The sequence below is a fragment of the Chelonia mydas genome, chromosome 2 (assembly GCF_015237465.2).
Source record: "Chelonia mydas isolate rCheMyd1 chromosome 2, rCheMyd1.pri.v2, whole genome shotgun sequence".
Lineage (NCBI taxonomy): Eukaryota > Metazoa > Chordata > Testudines > Cheloniidae > Chelonia > Chelonia mydas.
The window spans coordinates 72815085-72832898 of NC_057850.1; the positions used below are offsets into that span (position 1 = coordinate 72815085).

Sequence of the window (17814 nt, forward strand, 5' to 3'; positions counted from 1 at the left end):
TGTAAAAATTCTGTTTAATATATTTCACTGTATATACAAGAGAGTTATTTCTACTCTCACTTACACCACCGATTGTGATGTACTCTTGGTTTACAGTCGTGTGAAGGAAGAACCAAGCTCAAAGTGATTTTCCCTTTTTATTGATTGTACAATTGAATAAATTCCCAGTTTATAATCAGCTATGTTTCTTCTACATACGTAATCTACAGTACCACTATATTACCTAAGCGAAAAACAATGACCCCCCACCCCAAGGGAATAACTCTCAGCCCCATGAAATTACACAAACCATGTAATAAAGATTAATTTAGTGACAACATAGTTCATTTTCAGTGTTTTGCAATAAGACATCATATTATAACAACTGTAACAAAAGTGGGTATTCCAGCTTCAATTGTCATTTGTGTAGCAATTTACAATCATATTATAAACCCTGAAAAATCACAGATTATGATGTAGATTGACAGAGTAGCATAAATCTGCAGTGTAGTTAAAAGGATTAATTGAAATAATTTTACAAATGCATAAAGTCACTTCAACTTTCTGGTTCTTATAGTTATCTCACTTTATATTAAATGCCTTGGGGCATGCACTTACACATAGATGCATATAGTATGGTACATATTGTAGCAGTGTGTGAATTGTGGGCTAGTAATGCCTCAAAATGTTGTGGAATTTCAGAAGAAATATAATGACCAAGATACATTTTATTCTGAAATGTGTCTGTGTACATGATCATTCACCATTGTGTATGAACAATATGTTTAATTTGGACATTCCAAGATTTTAAGTTGCAGAGTTATGATGTGCCACAATTCATACGCTTATATTTTTCCCCACAACTTCATGAATAAAGGTAGAGTGCAATATTAAAGCATATTCACAAATTATGTGGACATGTGCAGAATTTGGGATATTCACAAGGGTGAATGAGGTATCCCTTTGAAAAATCTCATGATTTCAACATTTCTGATGTAAAGTGTTTATATGAACTATTGATGAGCTTCAAATATTTAGAATGTTTAACAGTCATTCCAACACTTAATTTCTTTATTTAAAGACTCTGTAATAACTTTCAGGCTATTGGGCTTACCTCATTCATATAGTCAATTACGTGAAGTGCCAATACTGTTACTGGTACAATAGCACTGCATAAAACCCCTATATCTTGGTAACAGAATTCATGAGACCATGTCTGGCTAGTATACTGATTCTGAAACCTAATGGATGGACTTGCACCCTCAGTTTTGCTAACGTAGGGAGTTGGGGTGGGGAAAATTAGACTATCGGGCATTTTACCTGAACTCTCAAATTGTAGCGTTTCTCCCTGTTTCAAAGAGAACTTTTGTATGAATATTACTGGCAAATGCTGATTTTGTTTTCACATTTTTCTTTGCTTGTCTTAGGAGGGTGACTTGAGAAAAGGCTGTTTATTGTGTTATCCTATTCTTTACTTCCGTGACTTGTTCCAAGAACAAAATTATATGGAGAATCAACTTAAAACTGTACTGTCAAAGAGCTCACAGAACAACCAGAGTTGGTGCTTTGAAGTCCATGCTGTTGATAACAGTTAACTTCCCATCTCATCTTCCTACTCCCTAAGTTTTTGTTGGCTTCTCATTTCTGTGATAAGGCTGCTACATTCAAGGAAATGTCCTCATCCTCAAAGGAACCTGAACAGCCAGGGTCAGCATTAGGGGGTAGCAAGCAGGGCAATTGCCGGGATTGGCCTTTGTCTTCAGGCCCATGTGGCAGGGCTCAGGCTTCGGCTTCAGAAATTGCAGAAATCCAATGTGTGAGCAGGTAAGGGAGGCAGGTTGGAGGCCCAACTCCTTAGTTTCTGCCCTGGGCCCCAGCAAGTCTAACGCTGGCCCTATGCACAACACTTTCAAAAGACAAGCCTGGGAACTTAAATTTGTAATTTTCCTAAACACTAAAAATCATGGAATGAATAGAGACAGTGGATTTATGGCTTATTACAACTATCTGTAACCCACTACCAACTTCCTGCCCACCTCCCTGCATCTGCTTTTCTTCCCTCACTTCCTTTCCTCCCTATGACTAGAGGGGTGTCAATAGACCACTTCACCTTGAATGGTCCCTTGAAATGTGTGTTAACTAAACAATTTGCTCCATCCTGTATTTAGCTGTGACACTCTGAGTTATTTTCCTGGGCCTGAAGCAGAGCTCTGTGTAAGATCAAAAGCTTGTCTCTCTCACCAACAGAAGCTGGTCCAAGAAAAGATATTACCTCATCCACCTGGTCTCTCTAATAACTTGGGATTGACTTGGCTTCAACAACACTACATGTAACATTCACAGAAACTATTTCCTATAGTTACAGGTACATTGCCAGGAATCACTACCGCAAAGACAGAATTGTTCTGCCTCAACAAGCCCATATTAGTGTTTACAAATCCATTAAAACAAGCTGTTGTTGTTTCTCTTTTCCTTGGCTGCTGCAGGTGGAGCAGGCTCTTTGTGACACCACATTAGCTAGGGGTTCCACAAGACTAAGGCTCCTAGCTTCTGTTGCAGGTCTTTCTTGGGGAGACACTGAATCCAGCTAACTGTTAATAATCTAAAAGAGTCTAGTATGAAAGGGGTAGCTGTGTTAGTCTGCATCCTCAAAAACAACAAGGAGTCCGGTGGCACTTTAAAGACTAATAGATTTATTTGGGCATAAGCTTTCGTGGGTAAAAAAACCCCACTTCTTCAGATGCAGCCTGAAGAAGTGGGTTTTTTACCCACGAAAGCTTATGCCCAAATAAATCTGTTAGTCTTTAACGTGCCACTGGATTCCTCGTTTTTGTGGATAAAGGAGTCTACTTTGTTCTAGTTTTATCAAAAGAAGAGAGCATGACCATGGTGTATTAAGGTTGATCCCTCCCCTCCACTATCATCTCCTATTCCTTTCACCTGAGTTGGACACTGTTATCTGGCATCAGGTAATAGCTCAAATTAATGATATTTCTCATAAGGTTTCTTTTCTACTGAAGCAGCGTCTCTTAAGACAGTTAAATGAGCTCACTCTGGTTTAATCTCTTCAGCCTAAATATGGGAAACTGAAGTATTTGCTGCACCATGAACATTGTGGGACTTCCTGTTGCAAGTCTGATCAGAATTGTGCAATAGCTTAAACTGAAATGAGCATCAGCTTGCCCCACAAGCCCAACAAAGTCATTAGCCAGTAGGTAATATGGGGCTTCTCGTTATGTGCTTGACATTGTCATTACTGGTTACAAATGCCTCCAGAACACCAAACCCCACAGTCTTGCCATAGGGGTATCAAATAAGGGCTTCATGATATATTCCTATTCTACAGAACTTAAGCCTTCATTTAAAAAACATAAAGGGTAATTTTCTAGTCATCACATCTGTAGGGATATTCTTCCAAATGTGAATAAACTGAATATCTAATTCTGGACACCAAACTCATATTCTAAAGAGGTATAAGACACTGTAAACTGGGAGCGGTCTGATTTTTTTTTTTTTAAGGTTTGTAATAGTTTTTAAATTTTAAAATCACCAAGATTTTATTATCTGAATGCTGGTGAGAGTTCTGTGCACATTTAGTATCTTATAAAGTAATGTGGAATATATTTAACCCTCTTAAGTCTTTAACAGCATAGAAATGTGAATCAATATAGTTCTATACAGTACATCCAGGTATCTTTAGGAACCACGAGAAACCATTTTACTATCAACTGAAGATCCCCTCCTATTTACATATTAAATTTTTGCCTAAATTACTAAAGTGTGATGTGTCTAACTTAAATGAACAAAACCCAGAAATTTCAGAATTAAAGGGGCATTTAGAAATAGCTTATTGATTTCGGAACAAAGATTTTATGAAATCTAAAATGAATCAAACATTTTCAAGAAATAAATGATAATGTTTTACATATTTTTAAACTGTATTGCATTTTAAAATTGCAGAGACCAGAACATATTGACAAGGGATGCTTTGGACAAATTAGTTCATAATAAATAAATTATTTCTTTGTTTATATAGTCTTCTGAAGTTCTGAGGATCAGACATTACCACATTAAACAAGCGTGTGAGAAACAGAAAGTGCAACTGATGACCCTGGGGGCTGTACTTCCAGTGTCCAAATGATAGAAAATGAAATGTAAGAAGTAAACATATGCAGTGAAAAGTAATTTTAAAAATCAAATTTATTTCCAATGCACATAAGAAGTATTTTGAAAAAATACTGGAGCTGATCCTGAGCTGATCTAGATCAGTGTGTTCCACTGACTTTGCAAGAACATTGATTTACACCCATTGAGGATCTGGGCCTTGAAGGTTTTGGGGTTTGTTTATGGTGTCCCTTTAAGGCTATCAATGCATTCTTATTTTACTTTCTTGTGACTATTATGTCACGGGGGATGGGGGTCAGATATTTGTTATGAAATGTGCTGCAATACCTAGGCTCAATGGTGACGTTCCAGCCCATATCATTAATTTTGTTGCTGGTATGGGTTTGTGTTAGACTGCCAGTAGCATCTGAATAGATGCAAAAGCCGCAACACTATTTGAAATTATGTGGCATATGGCAGGTGAGCTACCATAACATGATTAATAGTAATCGTATCAGTCTTGAAAGCAGACGTCACTTAGCACTTCATGATAATAAACTTCAGTTAGTTATCAGGGAGTATAGTGCTCATCTGAGGATACGCTAGTGTCTATAGCGGTGAAACCATACAGAAACACCAGGAAGCTTCTGAATGTTTGCTTTTCTTATCTTTCCCAAGGTGTAACTATTCTTTTCCTCTCTATTCTTCACTTGGTAGCAGAGGAAAATGTAATAGACTACTGGCGGGCATTCTTCGCTGCATGGCTAAGACTACTGTCTCTTGAAGCTAATTTTCCATGTCAAAGTCAAGTTGGCAGCTCATGTAACTGACTGAAGCTTTTTTTAATCAAGGATGCTAGTACTGTGACCTTTAAATGTCAGTAATCGGATGTTTTGTACTACAGTCTGCTTCCATTATTTGCACAAATCAAGGACTTTGTCATTCATTCCCCAGCTACCCTTCAGAAACATGAAAGGGATGTGTTATAGCACAATTTATATCTTGTTTTTGCTGCACATGTGGAGACAACCTTAACTGTATTTATGTGAACTTGCCACTATAATAGGAAGAAATTTTACTGATATCAGGTACAATTAGGAGAATAAAAGACAAAAGCCAGCAGGGAACATTGACAGAGTACTCTGGCTGGTGTTCTCCTCTGAAATAAAAATGCACCATGAATGTGACACATTCAAGTTTCACTAGCCTAGGAAGGGAGAGTCACTCTGAACACACTTCCGTCCAGCCCCCTTCCAGCCTTATTTGGCAGCTGCTAAGCAAACATTATAAAAAAGTCTTGTTTGTTGAAATATGGAGACAAATGAAATTCCACAGGATAGTAGCATTTGAAAGGCTTGTTATCCGATCTTCTCACTCCAAAACAAATTCAGTCTGCTGTTTATTACAGCAGCAATGGAGCATAGTAAATTCAGACTGGCCCCATAGTCCAGGAGCAGACTCTGGACTACACTAAAGGTTTGGGCAGATTCCTTCCTCCAATATCCATCAATAGCTCCCATTGGCTTCAGTAGCAGTGACATACAAGTCTGAGAGCAGAATTAGACACTAGCATTTTAGAGAGCCGCTGCACTCACTCTCCGAAGGGAAGCTGCTCACTATCTTTATAAAAAGGGTTCTGACACAACATTTCCTAGTGCATTAGCTGAAGTGACATGCTACAGAAAGTAGGAAAGTGACATGCTACAGCAGTAGGAAAGTCTGGAAGTAAAAACAAAATTGATAATGGTGGGCATAATTTCCTAAGAAACTCTATACAGCTTACCGAGGGTAGCCGTGTTAGTCTGTATCCACAAAAACAACAAGGAGTCCGGTGGCACCTTAAAGACTAACATGTATTTGGGCATAAGCTTTCATAGGCTAGAACCCACTTCATCGGATGCATGGAGTGAAAATTACAGATGCAGGCATTATTATACTGACACATGAAGAGAAGGGAGCTACCTCACAAGTGGAGAACCAGTCTTGACAGGGCCAATTTGATCAGGGTGGATGTAGTCCACTCCCAATAATAGATGAGGAGGTGTCAATTCCAGGAGAGGCAAAGCTGCTTAATGAGCCAGCTACTCCCAGTCCCTATTCAAGCCCGAATTAATGGTGTTAAATTTCCAAATGAATGTTAGTTCTGCTGTTTCTCTTTGAAGTCTGTTTCTGAAGGTTTTTTTGTTCAAGTATAGCTACTTTTAAATCTGTTATAGAATGTCCAGGAAGACTGAAGTGTTCTCCTACTGGTTTTTGTATGTTACCATTCTACATGGACACACCCCCAGAGACCCAACCAGGGGTATTTTATCTGCTACCCAAGATCCATAAACCTGGAAACCCTGGACGCCCCATCATCTCAGTCATTGGCCCTCTTACCGCAGGATTATCTGGCTATTTGGACTCTCTCCTCAGACCCTACGCTACCAGCACTCCTAGCTATCTTCGAGACACCACCAACTTCCTGAGGAAACTACAATGCATTGGTGATCTTCCTGAAAATACCATCCTGGCCACCATGGATGTAGAAGCTCTTTACACCAATATTCCACATGAGGATGGACTACAAGCTGTGAGAAACAGTATCCCTGATGAGGCCCTGGCACACCTGGTGGCTGAGCTTTGTGACTTTGTCCTCATCCGCAACCATAGTAGGAGGCTTTGTGGCCCAGCTGAGAAAGACCTGGACTGTTATTTGGGGTTTGAGAGAGACTTGGTTTATCACACTGTTCATGGCATAAAGTCTGTAGGTATGCTCCTGCTGCAGTCAAGTTCAGGGTTGGCCTTATAAAGTCTATGAGTAATGTGGGAGCCAGAGCAGACTTTTCCATAGTTAGGCAGATCCTCATGGATGCCAGGAGGCAAAGCCAGGACAAAACTGCTCTCTGGACAGAATCTACCTGTTGGAAGAAATTTTTACTCCTGAGGGAATTCTTTGCCAAAAAACCACAACCCAAATTTTGTGCACAATATTTTAAAATTCTGCAAATTTTATTTGTCAATAAATAAAATGTGGAGGCTTCAGCATGGCAATAGGGAGCACAGACCACTGCTTGCCCAGAGGTGGGAGATCAGCCTGCACCTCCCCCCAGGGACATGGACTCGGTGATGGGGCTGCACCTACCCTGACACAGAGCAAGGGCCAGGCCTGCCTCAGGGCCCTGCCCCTCTATGCCAGGTGCACCAGGGGGTGGGAGTGGGGGGTGGGCAGGCTGGCTTAAAAAGCCTGCAGGATCCAAGAGTGTGTCGGGGGGATCTAGGTGTGGGCTGAGAGGGTTCTGTGTGGAGCAATCTGGGTGCGGGTGGCTCAGCGTGGGGGTGAGGGGATCTGGAGGCACAGGAGCAATGGGGCTCAGCAGGGGGGCCTGTGTGCTGGGGGAGGGGTCTGGGTGCAACTGGTTGGGGGTCTGGGTGCAGGGGGCTCACTGGCAGAGGTGGTCTGGGTAAAGGGTGATGGCATTCAGTGGGGGAGGGGAAGGGGTCTGACTGCAGGAGGTGGGGCTCAGCGGGGTGGGGGTTCAGGTGTAAGGGCTCAGTGGGGGGGTTCTGTGTGTAGGGGATGGTGTCTTGGTATGCAGGGTCCAGATGCAAAGGGATTGGGTGGACGGGGGAGCACCTCCCCATACAGTGACCTCTGCCCGTGTGGCTGAGGAGCAATGGGGGTGGGGAGTGTGTGTGTGCACGCGCACGTGGAGCTTCCTGCAGCCAGGGGAGATTTCTAGGTGTGGGTCTGATCTGGCTACGGCCACTCATTTCAGAGGAAGAGCAAGTCCTGTCTGCTCCAGCCCAGCCAGGACTAGCAGATGAGCCTGGCACAGAGTAGGAGCCACTGGCCCCCTGAACCTCTCCCTGCAGCGATTTACCACTCTGCCAGCTTCTCCAGGTGTCCAAAATGACACGCCCATATTGCTGGGGAAGAGCAGGTGACTGCTCGAGTCTTCCCTTTGCTTCCCCTTCAGAAAGTCACTTTCCTGCGGGGAAGCAAAGAAATCTGAAGGGGACATGAATTCTGCACACACGCAGTGATGCAGAATCCCCCCCGGAGTAAAGTATGTGAAGATAGTGTATCCATTTTATCTCAGTGGTAGCAGCACAAACGAGAAGACCTTCATGAAGACCCTGGATGCTGCTGCCAGCCCAAACAGGGTACCCTGAACTGACAGTGTTCCTGTCCCAACAGAAATCTGAGGAACCTTCTGTGGGGTGAGTGAATGTCCACATGAAAATTTTCAGAGTAGCAGCCGTGTTAGTCTGTAGTCGCAAAAAGAAAAGGAATACTTGTGGCACCTTAGAGACTAACAAATTTGAGCATGAAAGTAAGCTTTTTTGATGACAAGAGCTGTGAAACATGTCTTTTTCTAAGGAGAGAATTACTGATGCCAGTGTAACCATGCAGAATTTTAATTTGTGAATAAAAATATTTAGCTGACATAGGTTGAGAATGGGCCTTCATCTTCCCCTTTTTTGGGGAGGAACTATGAAATACTTGGAGTAGAGCCCTTTCCCTCTACGCTCTTCGGTCCGAGGTGGGAAGGAGCAACAAATATTGCACTTGGTAGAGATATGCACCTCCCCAAGTCAGTAAAGTCACTTTTTAAATCCTGGGATTCTGGGCATAGTCCTGCTTCTAAAAGTGGGGACAGAGAAAATACTAAGCTACATTAACTAGTAGAATACTATAGAAACCATGATGAAACCACTAACCAACTGTGTACAATTATATTTACAGAGACAGGCATTACAAGGGTAACTCCAGACACAGAGGATTAGAATTAAGGCCATAAAACAGTAAGAAGGAATTGGAGGGAGAGAGGGAGGGAGATGGTCTGCACCTCCTATTATACTGTTGGTACTGAGCATGAGGAGATCCAGGGGGCAAGCGTGGACAGAATTGCAAGAATTTCCAGTCTCAGGCATACGGTGCACATGCGCACATACGTATGGAATACAAATAGGGACCAGCACTCAAAGAAGAATCTATAACTATCTGCATATTAAACTCCTCCCCATCTTCCTGGTGTGGAGTTGCAGGGAGGAAGGTTTCCTTGCCACCGCACAGCAGGCCAGCTTTTCCTCACCCTAGGCTGGCCTGCGGTGAGGCTACCATCCCAATCCTGATGGCAGCAGATATTTTTGAGTGGACATAGCATTAAAAGTTTAGTAGGCAGAAGAAAAGAGCTATATGCAGCTTACCTGCTTCAAAACTGGCCATACTTTGCTCTGAGTTAGAGATAATGGCAAAAATATATAGACACAGGCTTACACATGGCAGAAGACAGCCAGATTTAAGAAGAATGGCTGACTTATGTACAAACAGACAACTGAAACAATGCTGCTCCTCTGATGAGCTAATAAGCCATTTCCTATTTTTGACTGTACCACCACCGTTTCTCACTTACACAATAAACTAGAACTGCACATTATGTGCCACCACAAAAATAAATTCCTTGAAAGGAGAAAGCTTCTAAATCACTGGTGTGGATAGGTTTATGTACCATCAACAAGTACAGTACTGACTCCTAAATTGTGTCACAAGCCAGTTTGCATGGTAATTTTTAGCCAAGCAAATATTTACAGTATTTTCCTCTTTAACATTCCTAGAAAGAATGCTAGCAATTCCACGACCCGCCAGCACTGGAAGCAGTCATGTCTTGAAAGCACAAACATCTGCTCTTTGGATTAATGTTTTAAGATATCTGCTTCTGCTAGAGCGGTTAGAAAATACTAAGTGCATTGGGTTGTGATTTAATTTAAGCAGATCAATGTCCCTTTGCTAAAGAACCCCCAAAGGTGCCAAACCTGCACTAACCGTGAGGGGTTGCTCTGGAGCATGTTGACATACAACCCGATGAGTACATGTTCATCGGCCAGCCTGTCTGCAACATCGAGGCTGTACTGTAACCTGAAACAGGGTTGGGGAAAAAAAAGGGTGTGATCCGGACAGACAGAGAGAAATAAACAGAAAAAGCAGGAGCAAGTAAGACTGTGAAATGGGAATTTAAGAATGAGCAATAAATGTTCTTAGAAAAAAACTAAAGTGTTGAAATTATTTACTCTAGTTGTTTAAAATGGTACAATTGAACTTGATTAGGCAACCGATCCTGCAAGATGGAGAGAACCTGCTAGAACATGCAGAACACCTTCAACTCCTGTTGAAGTCAATGGGAGCTGAAGGAGCTTCAGCACCAGGCAGGATCATGCCATGTGTAGTCCTATAAAGAAAATTACTTTAAAAATAGTACAGATTATGAAGTTTGCCAATTTTAATATATTATAGGTAGTATATATATAATATACATTATATAGATAATAAAAATAATTTATGTAGTATATATATACACACACACACAAACACACGTATGATTAACAGATTGAAATCAAGAGTTAAGTATTTTGGAAGTGTCAGATCAAGATAATAGGTATAGAAATATATGCATTTAAACAAAGCCTACTTAGTTCAGTGGGTTAGTTAGGTTATAGAGATACTGTAATTTTCTTGTGGAAAAAAGTGAGGGAAAGACAGAAGATTTTTTTCTGTAGTTGTGTTAGTGCAAGCTACCAATATACTCTCTAACTTACCCTTTGCCTTTCAAGAAAGCTGGAGCAGCCCTAGCCAGCAATTTGTTCTGCTCTACTTCATTATTCTTGTAAGGAGAGCTAGTTAATAAGACAGGAAAACTATGAAGAGGGTAAACAATGATGATTGCAGTTCATTAAAGGAGAGTTCAGGGAAATTAATTCAAGAGCCTTGAGCTGAACCAAAAGCCAGTCGAGGTTCTTCCCCTTCTAAACTATAATACCTACAGCAAGGGAAGAACCTAACAAAACAAGCTTCAATAAAAAAATGGCTGTTTGGAGGCTACTGTAGTTTCAGGTGAAGTTTGAGCTACATACTTGATGCTGAATCTTAGCATACCAAGCCTTTACATCAAGTGGGGAAAACTCCTCTACAATGGACAGGGTATTTCTGGTATGATGTGGGTATTTCTGGAATGATTCCTGTTGAATTATGTTTTCTCTTTATTTGCTATTATATGTGGAGCATATGGTGGAGACATGCATCTCCCCAAGTCAGCAAAGGTAGCACTGGTGGTTGTCACTGACCAAGAAGGAGGGAAGACAGGAGTCAGTTTTTAAATCCTGAGATTCTGGGCATAGTCCCCAGAAGTAATATATGTGGATCTCAATGTGGAAGTAGCCAAGGAAGTGTCTACATCTAATTGAATCTGTCCTTCTGTGGGGTAGCTCCAATTTAATTTTTAAGAGGTACTATGTTCTTTTTATGCCCTCAAATATATTTGCTATTTTTCATTATAATCCATTTGTCAGTCATGCTTTCTTTTTAGGTTTAAATATTTAAAGGGTCACAGTAATTTCCTGATGCTGAAATACTTGAGTGCCTGGGGAAGAAAAGAAGATACTGGATAAAAATGGAGAGATTTAAATCTTAATTCATCTCTCATGCTGTTGCATTTTTTGTGAAAATTATTTCATTTCTCTCTCCATTTGAATTAGTCTCCAATCTTCTTTGGGGTCTGGCTACTGACATTCAGGCATCTTCTGACCAAAGATTGTCTGTCTGTGAGTAGTGCACTGCAGGGATTTCTCCAAGAACAATAGCAATGCTACTCAAAGGGTCAGCTGCTTGTGGTACGTATGAGTAGACAAGGTTCTGATGATCTGGAGAGTAAAAATATCAACTGTACAACAAATTAATCATTCCCTGAGGCTGGTCTTATCCCACTCTGCCACCACTCTATCAGCTCCCATACGGAAGTTTAAGTCATCATTCATCAATCGGGTTTTCAAAGAATTATAATTAAGGAGTGTTTCCAAGGACCCTAACTTCATTGCTTTATGACAGTCTGAATGGGATCTAGATCAAGTCATTTGTGCACAGGAGAAAAATTGTTTGCTATTTATCTGTTTACGCAATCCCCACTGGAATATTTATAAAGAACATAAGAACGGCCATACTTGGTCAGACCAGTCCATCTAGCCCAGTATCCTTTCTTCTGAGAGTTGCCAATGCCAGATGCTTCAAAGGGAATGAACAGAACAGGGCAATCATCAAGTGATCCATCCCCTGCATCTGGCAGTTAGGCTTGGAGACATCCAGAGCATATGGTTGCATCCCTGATCATCTTGGCTAAGATCCATGGATGGACCTATCCTCCATTAACTTATCTGATTATTTTTTGAACCCTGTTATAGTTTTGGCCTTCACACATCCCCTGGCAATGAGTTCCACAGGCTGACTGTGCGTTGTGTGAAGTACTTCCTTTTGTTTGTTTTAAATGTGCTTCCTATTAGTTTCATTGGGTGACCGCTTGTTCTTGAGTAACGTAAAGGAGTAAATAACACTTCCTTATTCACTTTCTCCACATCATATATGATTTGATAAACGTCTATCATATCCCTCCTTAATCGTCTTTTTTCCAAGCTGAATACTCCAAGTCTTTTCAATCTCTCCTCATATGGAAGCTGTTCCATACACTTAATTGTTTTTGTTGCTCTTTTCTGTACTTTTTCCAATTCTAATAAATCTTTTTTGAAATGGGGCAACCAGAACTGCATACAGTATTCAAGGTGTGGGTGTACCATGCATTTATATAGTGGCAATATATTTAGTTTCTTATCTATCCCTTTCCTAATGGTTCCTAATATTCTGTGAGCTTTTTTTGATTGCTGCTGCATACTGAGTTGATGTTTTCAGAGAACTATCCACAATGACTCAAAAATCTTTTGATTGAGTGGTAACAGCTAATTTAGACCCCATCATTTTATATGTGCATTACTTTGCATTTATCTACATTGAATTTCATCTGCCATTTTGTTGCACAGTCAACTAGTTTAGTGAGATCCCTTTGTAACTCTTCGCAGTTTGCTTTGGTCTTAACTATCTTGAGTAATTTTGTATCATCTGCAGACTTTGCCACCTCACCGTTTACCTCTTTTACAGATCATTTATGAATATTTTGTACAGATCCAATATTTATCTATCTCCATCCTGAAAACTGACCATGTATGCTACCCATTTCTTCCTGTCTTAACCAGTTACTGATCCATGAGAGGACCTTCCTTCTTATCCCATGACTGCTTAGTTTCCTTAAGAGCCTTTCGTGAGGGACCTTGTCAAAGGCTTTCTGAGAGTCCAAATATACTGTATCCACTGGATCACCCTTGTCCACATGTTTGTTGACCCCCCTCAAAGATTTCTAATAGATAGGAGAGGCACGGTTTCCCTTTACAAAAGCGGTGTTGACTCTTTCCCAATAAATTGTGTTAATCTACATGTCTAATAATTCTGTTCTTTACTATAGTTTGTAAACCAACCAAAATTCCAGATAAACCCTGGAAGGCTACAATTTTCACTGCATTTCATTTCTAGTTATGGAAGAAAAAATGCATTAAAAAAAGGACAGAAATGGTACCATGCCACTCAATAACTCAAAAGATGAAGCATTCATCTATTATGGAAAACTAAACTCTGTGCTTTAACCAACTTTTCCGCCACCCTCTTTGCCAGTCATCTTGATAAAAATACATATTTGCACTAGCTCTGCCCTTCATCCTAACTCTTAAAACTAGATATCTAAGAAAATTAATGATGAAATTCTGGTTCCACTGAAGTCAACAGCAAAACTTTCATTGATTTAACTGGAGACAGAACTGCACCCTAACTGTTTTACCATTCACTGGGTCAGATGTAAGAAAAGCAGCAGCAAAGCAATGACAATGAACAATACTGTTCCAAAATGACTATATAACGGGCAGGTGCTGGCACTAAAACACAGCAATGAACATTATCTGACAAAGGAAAGAACAAGAAAAAATTCCCCTTCTGAGGTTCTGCAAAATGGCAGTTAATTATAATTATTATTTTTATTCAAAACATCTAGTAGAACATCTGAAGTGAATCTTTTAGGGCCAAACTTTCAGCTTCAGCTTCCAGTTTGAGTGCCCACTGTTGGGTGGACAACCAATTCTGCCTACAAAAGCGAACTTACACCCACTTTGTAGAACATCTGAAATGGCAGTAACTGATATTGCTAGAGAAGTTCCTGACCCTCTCTTTTTACCCTTCTGGAGGGAATAACCCTGGGAAAAATTCTAGTGACCTACTGTCCTGGGGGGATTTCTAGCCATGACATGATAACATGACTTGATTTCTCCATGCACTGGCTCCGTCTAGATGACAAAAAGATACTTTTAAAAATCAGGTAGCTAACATGGTTTGAAACACCAGTTAAACACCCCCTCAGTGGTGAGATTCTGTGCTTCATCACTAAGAGGGGTAGCACAAAACTTGCAGCCCAGGGTGGCTTGAAGCCATCTTTGTGCTCTCCCAATATGGGGCTGGAGAAGCCTCCAGTGTAACTTATGCTTCCCTGGAGGAAGTTTGTCTAAGTTACAGCAGCCTGTCTCTCACTGCCTATGGACCACAGCACTGACCAAAATCTCTACAATGCTACATACTGCAGCCCCACCCTTGATGCCCTCCCTGTCCCACGGCTTGCCAGAGGGTCCACAGAAGACTCTCTTATTTAGATCATCCACATAGAAGTATAATGTTTTAAAAAGCACCACAGAGCCCCCAAAAAGTATCTTTTAGGGCTGAACTTTCAGCTTCCAATTCTGAGTGCCCACTATTGGGTGCACAACTGATTTTGCCTATAAAAGTGAGCTTACACCCATTTTTCACAGGGAAATTGGGCAGCTGGATGCCCAGCTACATAATTCATGAGCCAGACATGGGATTCACAAACACAAAACAGGTGTCTCCTATTTTTGCATTTGCAAAATGGGAAAGTAGACTTAGAGGCCAACTTGAGGCTGTGGGGGGATACTTTCACAAGTGCCGAAGTGCTAACTTACCCCAGCTGATATGGTTTTCAAGGGACCTTATATCAGTTCAGACAGGCAAAGTGCAAGTGAACTCCACTTTACCTCCAATACATCCCCTTCTGACTACACCAGGATCGGGAGAGGCAACTGGCAGAAGAACAAGTTATGTCATTTTATACTAGCTGAGAGCTCCCCTATGCCAGCAGAATTCTCAGCAGGACAGTTAGGGCCAGATTCTGCCACTCTGTGCCCCTTCTTACTCAGTGCAAAGTGGACAGAAGAGAGAGAGAGAACCTGGCCCTTTGTTTATAGCCAGTTAGGTGCCTGGTCCTGCAAACACAAAGACAGACTGAAAATGTGCATATTTGCAAGAGTGAGGTTACTCATGTGTTTAAGGATTTGCACAAGAAGGCCTGTGTCTGTCAGTTTCCCACATATGTGAGGCTTTTACACAACAATGGGAAGAGAAAAACATTTGTAAAAAGAAGAAAATGTAACTGCAAAATCACAAACAGCTGTGGAACTCAAGGGTAAAGGAAAACCAGACTTATAAATCTTTTTAAATTCACTAGATTTCAAATTGGTTGTGTCCCCACCCTCCTTATTACACAAATCACATGTTTTATCAAACAATACAGTACACTACATTATCTTTCTACCTCTTTCCATTCATCTTGGAAGTACTGTGTTCTGTTCTGCATATGCTAGACAAATATAGGACCCAGATATCCTCTCATCTCTCTCAACATATGTATAGATGAGAGGTTATCTAGGATGTGCATTTATCTAGCATAGGTATCTTAGTACACAGTATGTATATACAGCCACACATTCACTTCAACTCTCCGAATTTGCTCATATAGATTTAGTAGAAAAAAAGGCAGCACAGGGTGCGTCAGTGTGAAGAAGCATGAGCAACAACGGAAGTTGTGAAATTATTAAGTACTGTATTTCCAGTAAATATATACACATGCTTGAGAACTCCAGGATACCATACGTTATAAAGTATAGCTAAGAACACTGAATACAAAAACAGAGTTTGCTAAGAGAGGAAAATGAGTTACCAAAAAATGATTTTCCACCAAAAGGAGGGGTAAAAACCTAATTCTGAGCAGAAGTAACTTCCTAAATGATCTCACATTTACACAGATGGCACCATTTTTAGGTTGTATTTAGCTATATACACAATCAGAATTTACAAACCTTTCCATCAGCAGGCTGATCGTTGACCAATTTGACCAGAGAATTTGAAAAAGGATTTCCACCCTGTGTTGAACAGAACATCTAAAGACTATATATAGTTCAAGTGACCAGACCTCCAAAAGGAGGTAACTCAGACATCACCGGTAGCCAATATACCTTAGCCTAACCTTTGTGTGTGCTTGCACATGTCTGTACTTGACCTCATCTGCCCCAATTACTTCTGCCCAGAGGGACTATCCAACACCTTTTATATCCTGTTTGGAGTTAACAAGAGGCACCTGCCACAATGACTAAACAGTAATTACCCTGTGACTTCATCCAGGATTCAGGCAACTGATACCACCATGACAAGTTTTAGTCTGACACACAATTGCAGCCAATTTAAAGTTAATCATAATGTGTTGACTAGCTCCCATTCACTCCAGTCCTAGTTTTTTAAAGAAGGAACAACTTACGGGGAGTGAGGGGGGGGGGAAATGTAGTTAATCATTCTGGTACTTGCCCCTTCCCCAAGCCGTGTACACTGATAATTCCAAGGAAACAGATATATACAGAGAAAGAAAGAGCAAGAGAGCTATTGCACCCCTCACCACGGTATCTGAACACCTTGGATCAGCACCAATAGACTGCAGATAGAGTGCAGAGCTACCCAAAGGAAAAAAATAGATTTTAATTAAGTTGAAACAGTGTTTAAAGTTATCCACCCTGAATTGGCCAACAGGCTCTGTAATGCCCAATTTACTTATTTTTACATTAGGCCAGATATTCAGTTCATTGAATTTATATGGGTATTTCCCACTGTACATTAACATTTCCCTGATTACTGCACTACAAGTGAAGCCACTAAATTATTTTGCAGCCCTCCAGGTAGCCCCAGATCACAACAAAAGAATGTTAGCCAAGCAAGGAAAATATAGGACTTGTGGTTTTAATTATTTGTAAATTGGCAGCACAACTAATGACTATGTTTATATCAGATGGTCACAATGTGTGCTTGGTTATTTGTTCCCTATTTTTAAAATATGGTATTTGAATGTGGCTCCTGCACTGCACAAAGAAGAGTAAAAAAATTAGCTGAGCACAGTATTTTTGATACCACCAATGCTGCCGTTTGTAGCTATAAAATGTATCTTATGACAGATTTCACAGCTGGCATAAGGCCTACTCCAGCTGCTGCTCTCACCTGGCCATTGTAGCCCAAACTAGGACAGTTTAAATGAATCTAAGAGGGGCTTTTGTTCTGGGGTGGCTTAGAGAAACTAATAGATCAGTTGAAAACTGGTTGAATCAAAAACCTGAATCTGAACACCTTTGAATGTTGGGAAAGCTTGATTATGAATCCAAACTTCATGGCTTGATCCCACCTCAAATAGCAGACAATGAAAAACATCCATTTTATCTTTCAGATGTTCTTCATAATTTTTCTTTAACAAAGGTTTGCTCCTTCCCAGTGCATTTTCTCTGTCTCATTTAATCCAGCAATTAGGATGACATAGTGATGAATGTATGATGCCACATTCATTTCTGTAAGCAAAGGACTTTGATATCATGCACTCAGGATTCTAGATGCACTGGGGGAATGGAGCAAACTGAGAAGCTTGTTCTGAAGGAGAATGCTTGCACACTAATACAAATATTTGAAACAACTGCAAAGGGAATACTGAAAATGACGGACCATGT

At 40.7% G+C, this 17814-nt stretch overlaps 1 protein-coding gene across 22 annotated transcripts in view; it reads right to left on the minus strand.

Moving 5' to 3' along the window:
• Window positions 1–17814, minus strand: part of DTNA (dystrobrevin alpha) — a 293408-nt gene that overhangs the window by 48019 nt on the left and 227575 nt on the right. For 8 of the 22 annotated variants that reach the window (XM_043539652.1, XM_037892658.2, XM_037892661.2 and 5 more), the window contains 2 exons: window positions 10663–10740; window positions 9893–9985 (listed from right to left, as the gene is read on the minus strand). The exons of 13 other annotated variants lie outside the window; for them this stretch is intronic. In XM_043539652.1, coding sequence (XP_043395587.1) covers window positions 9893–9985; window positions 10663–10740 — 171 coding nt within the window. The remainder of the gene's footprint in view (window positions 1–9892; window positions 9986–10662; window positions 10741–17814) is intronic. One more of the 22 variants, XM_037892667.2, reaches the window with a different exon arrangement.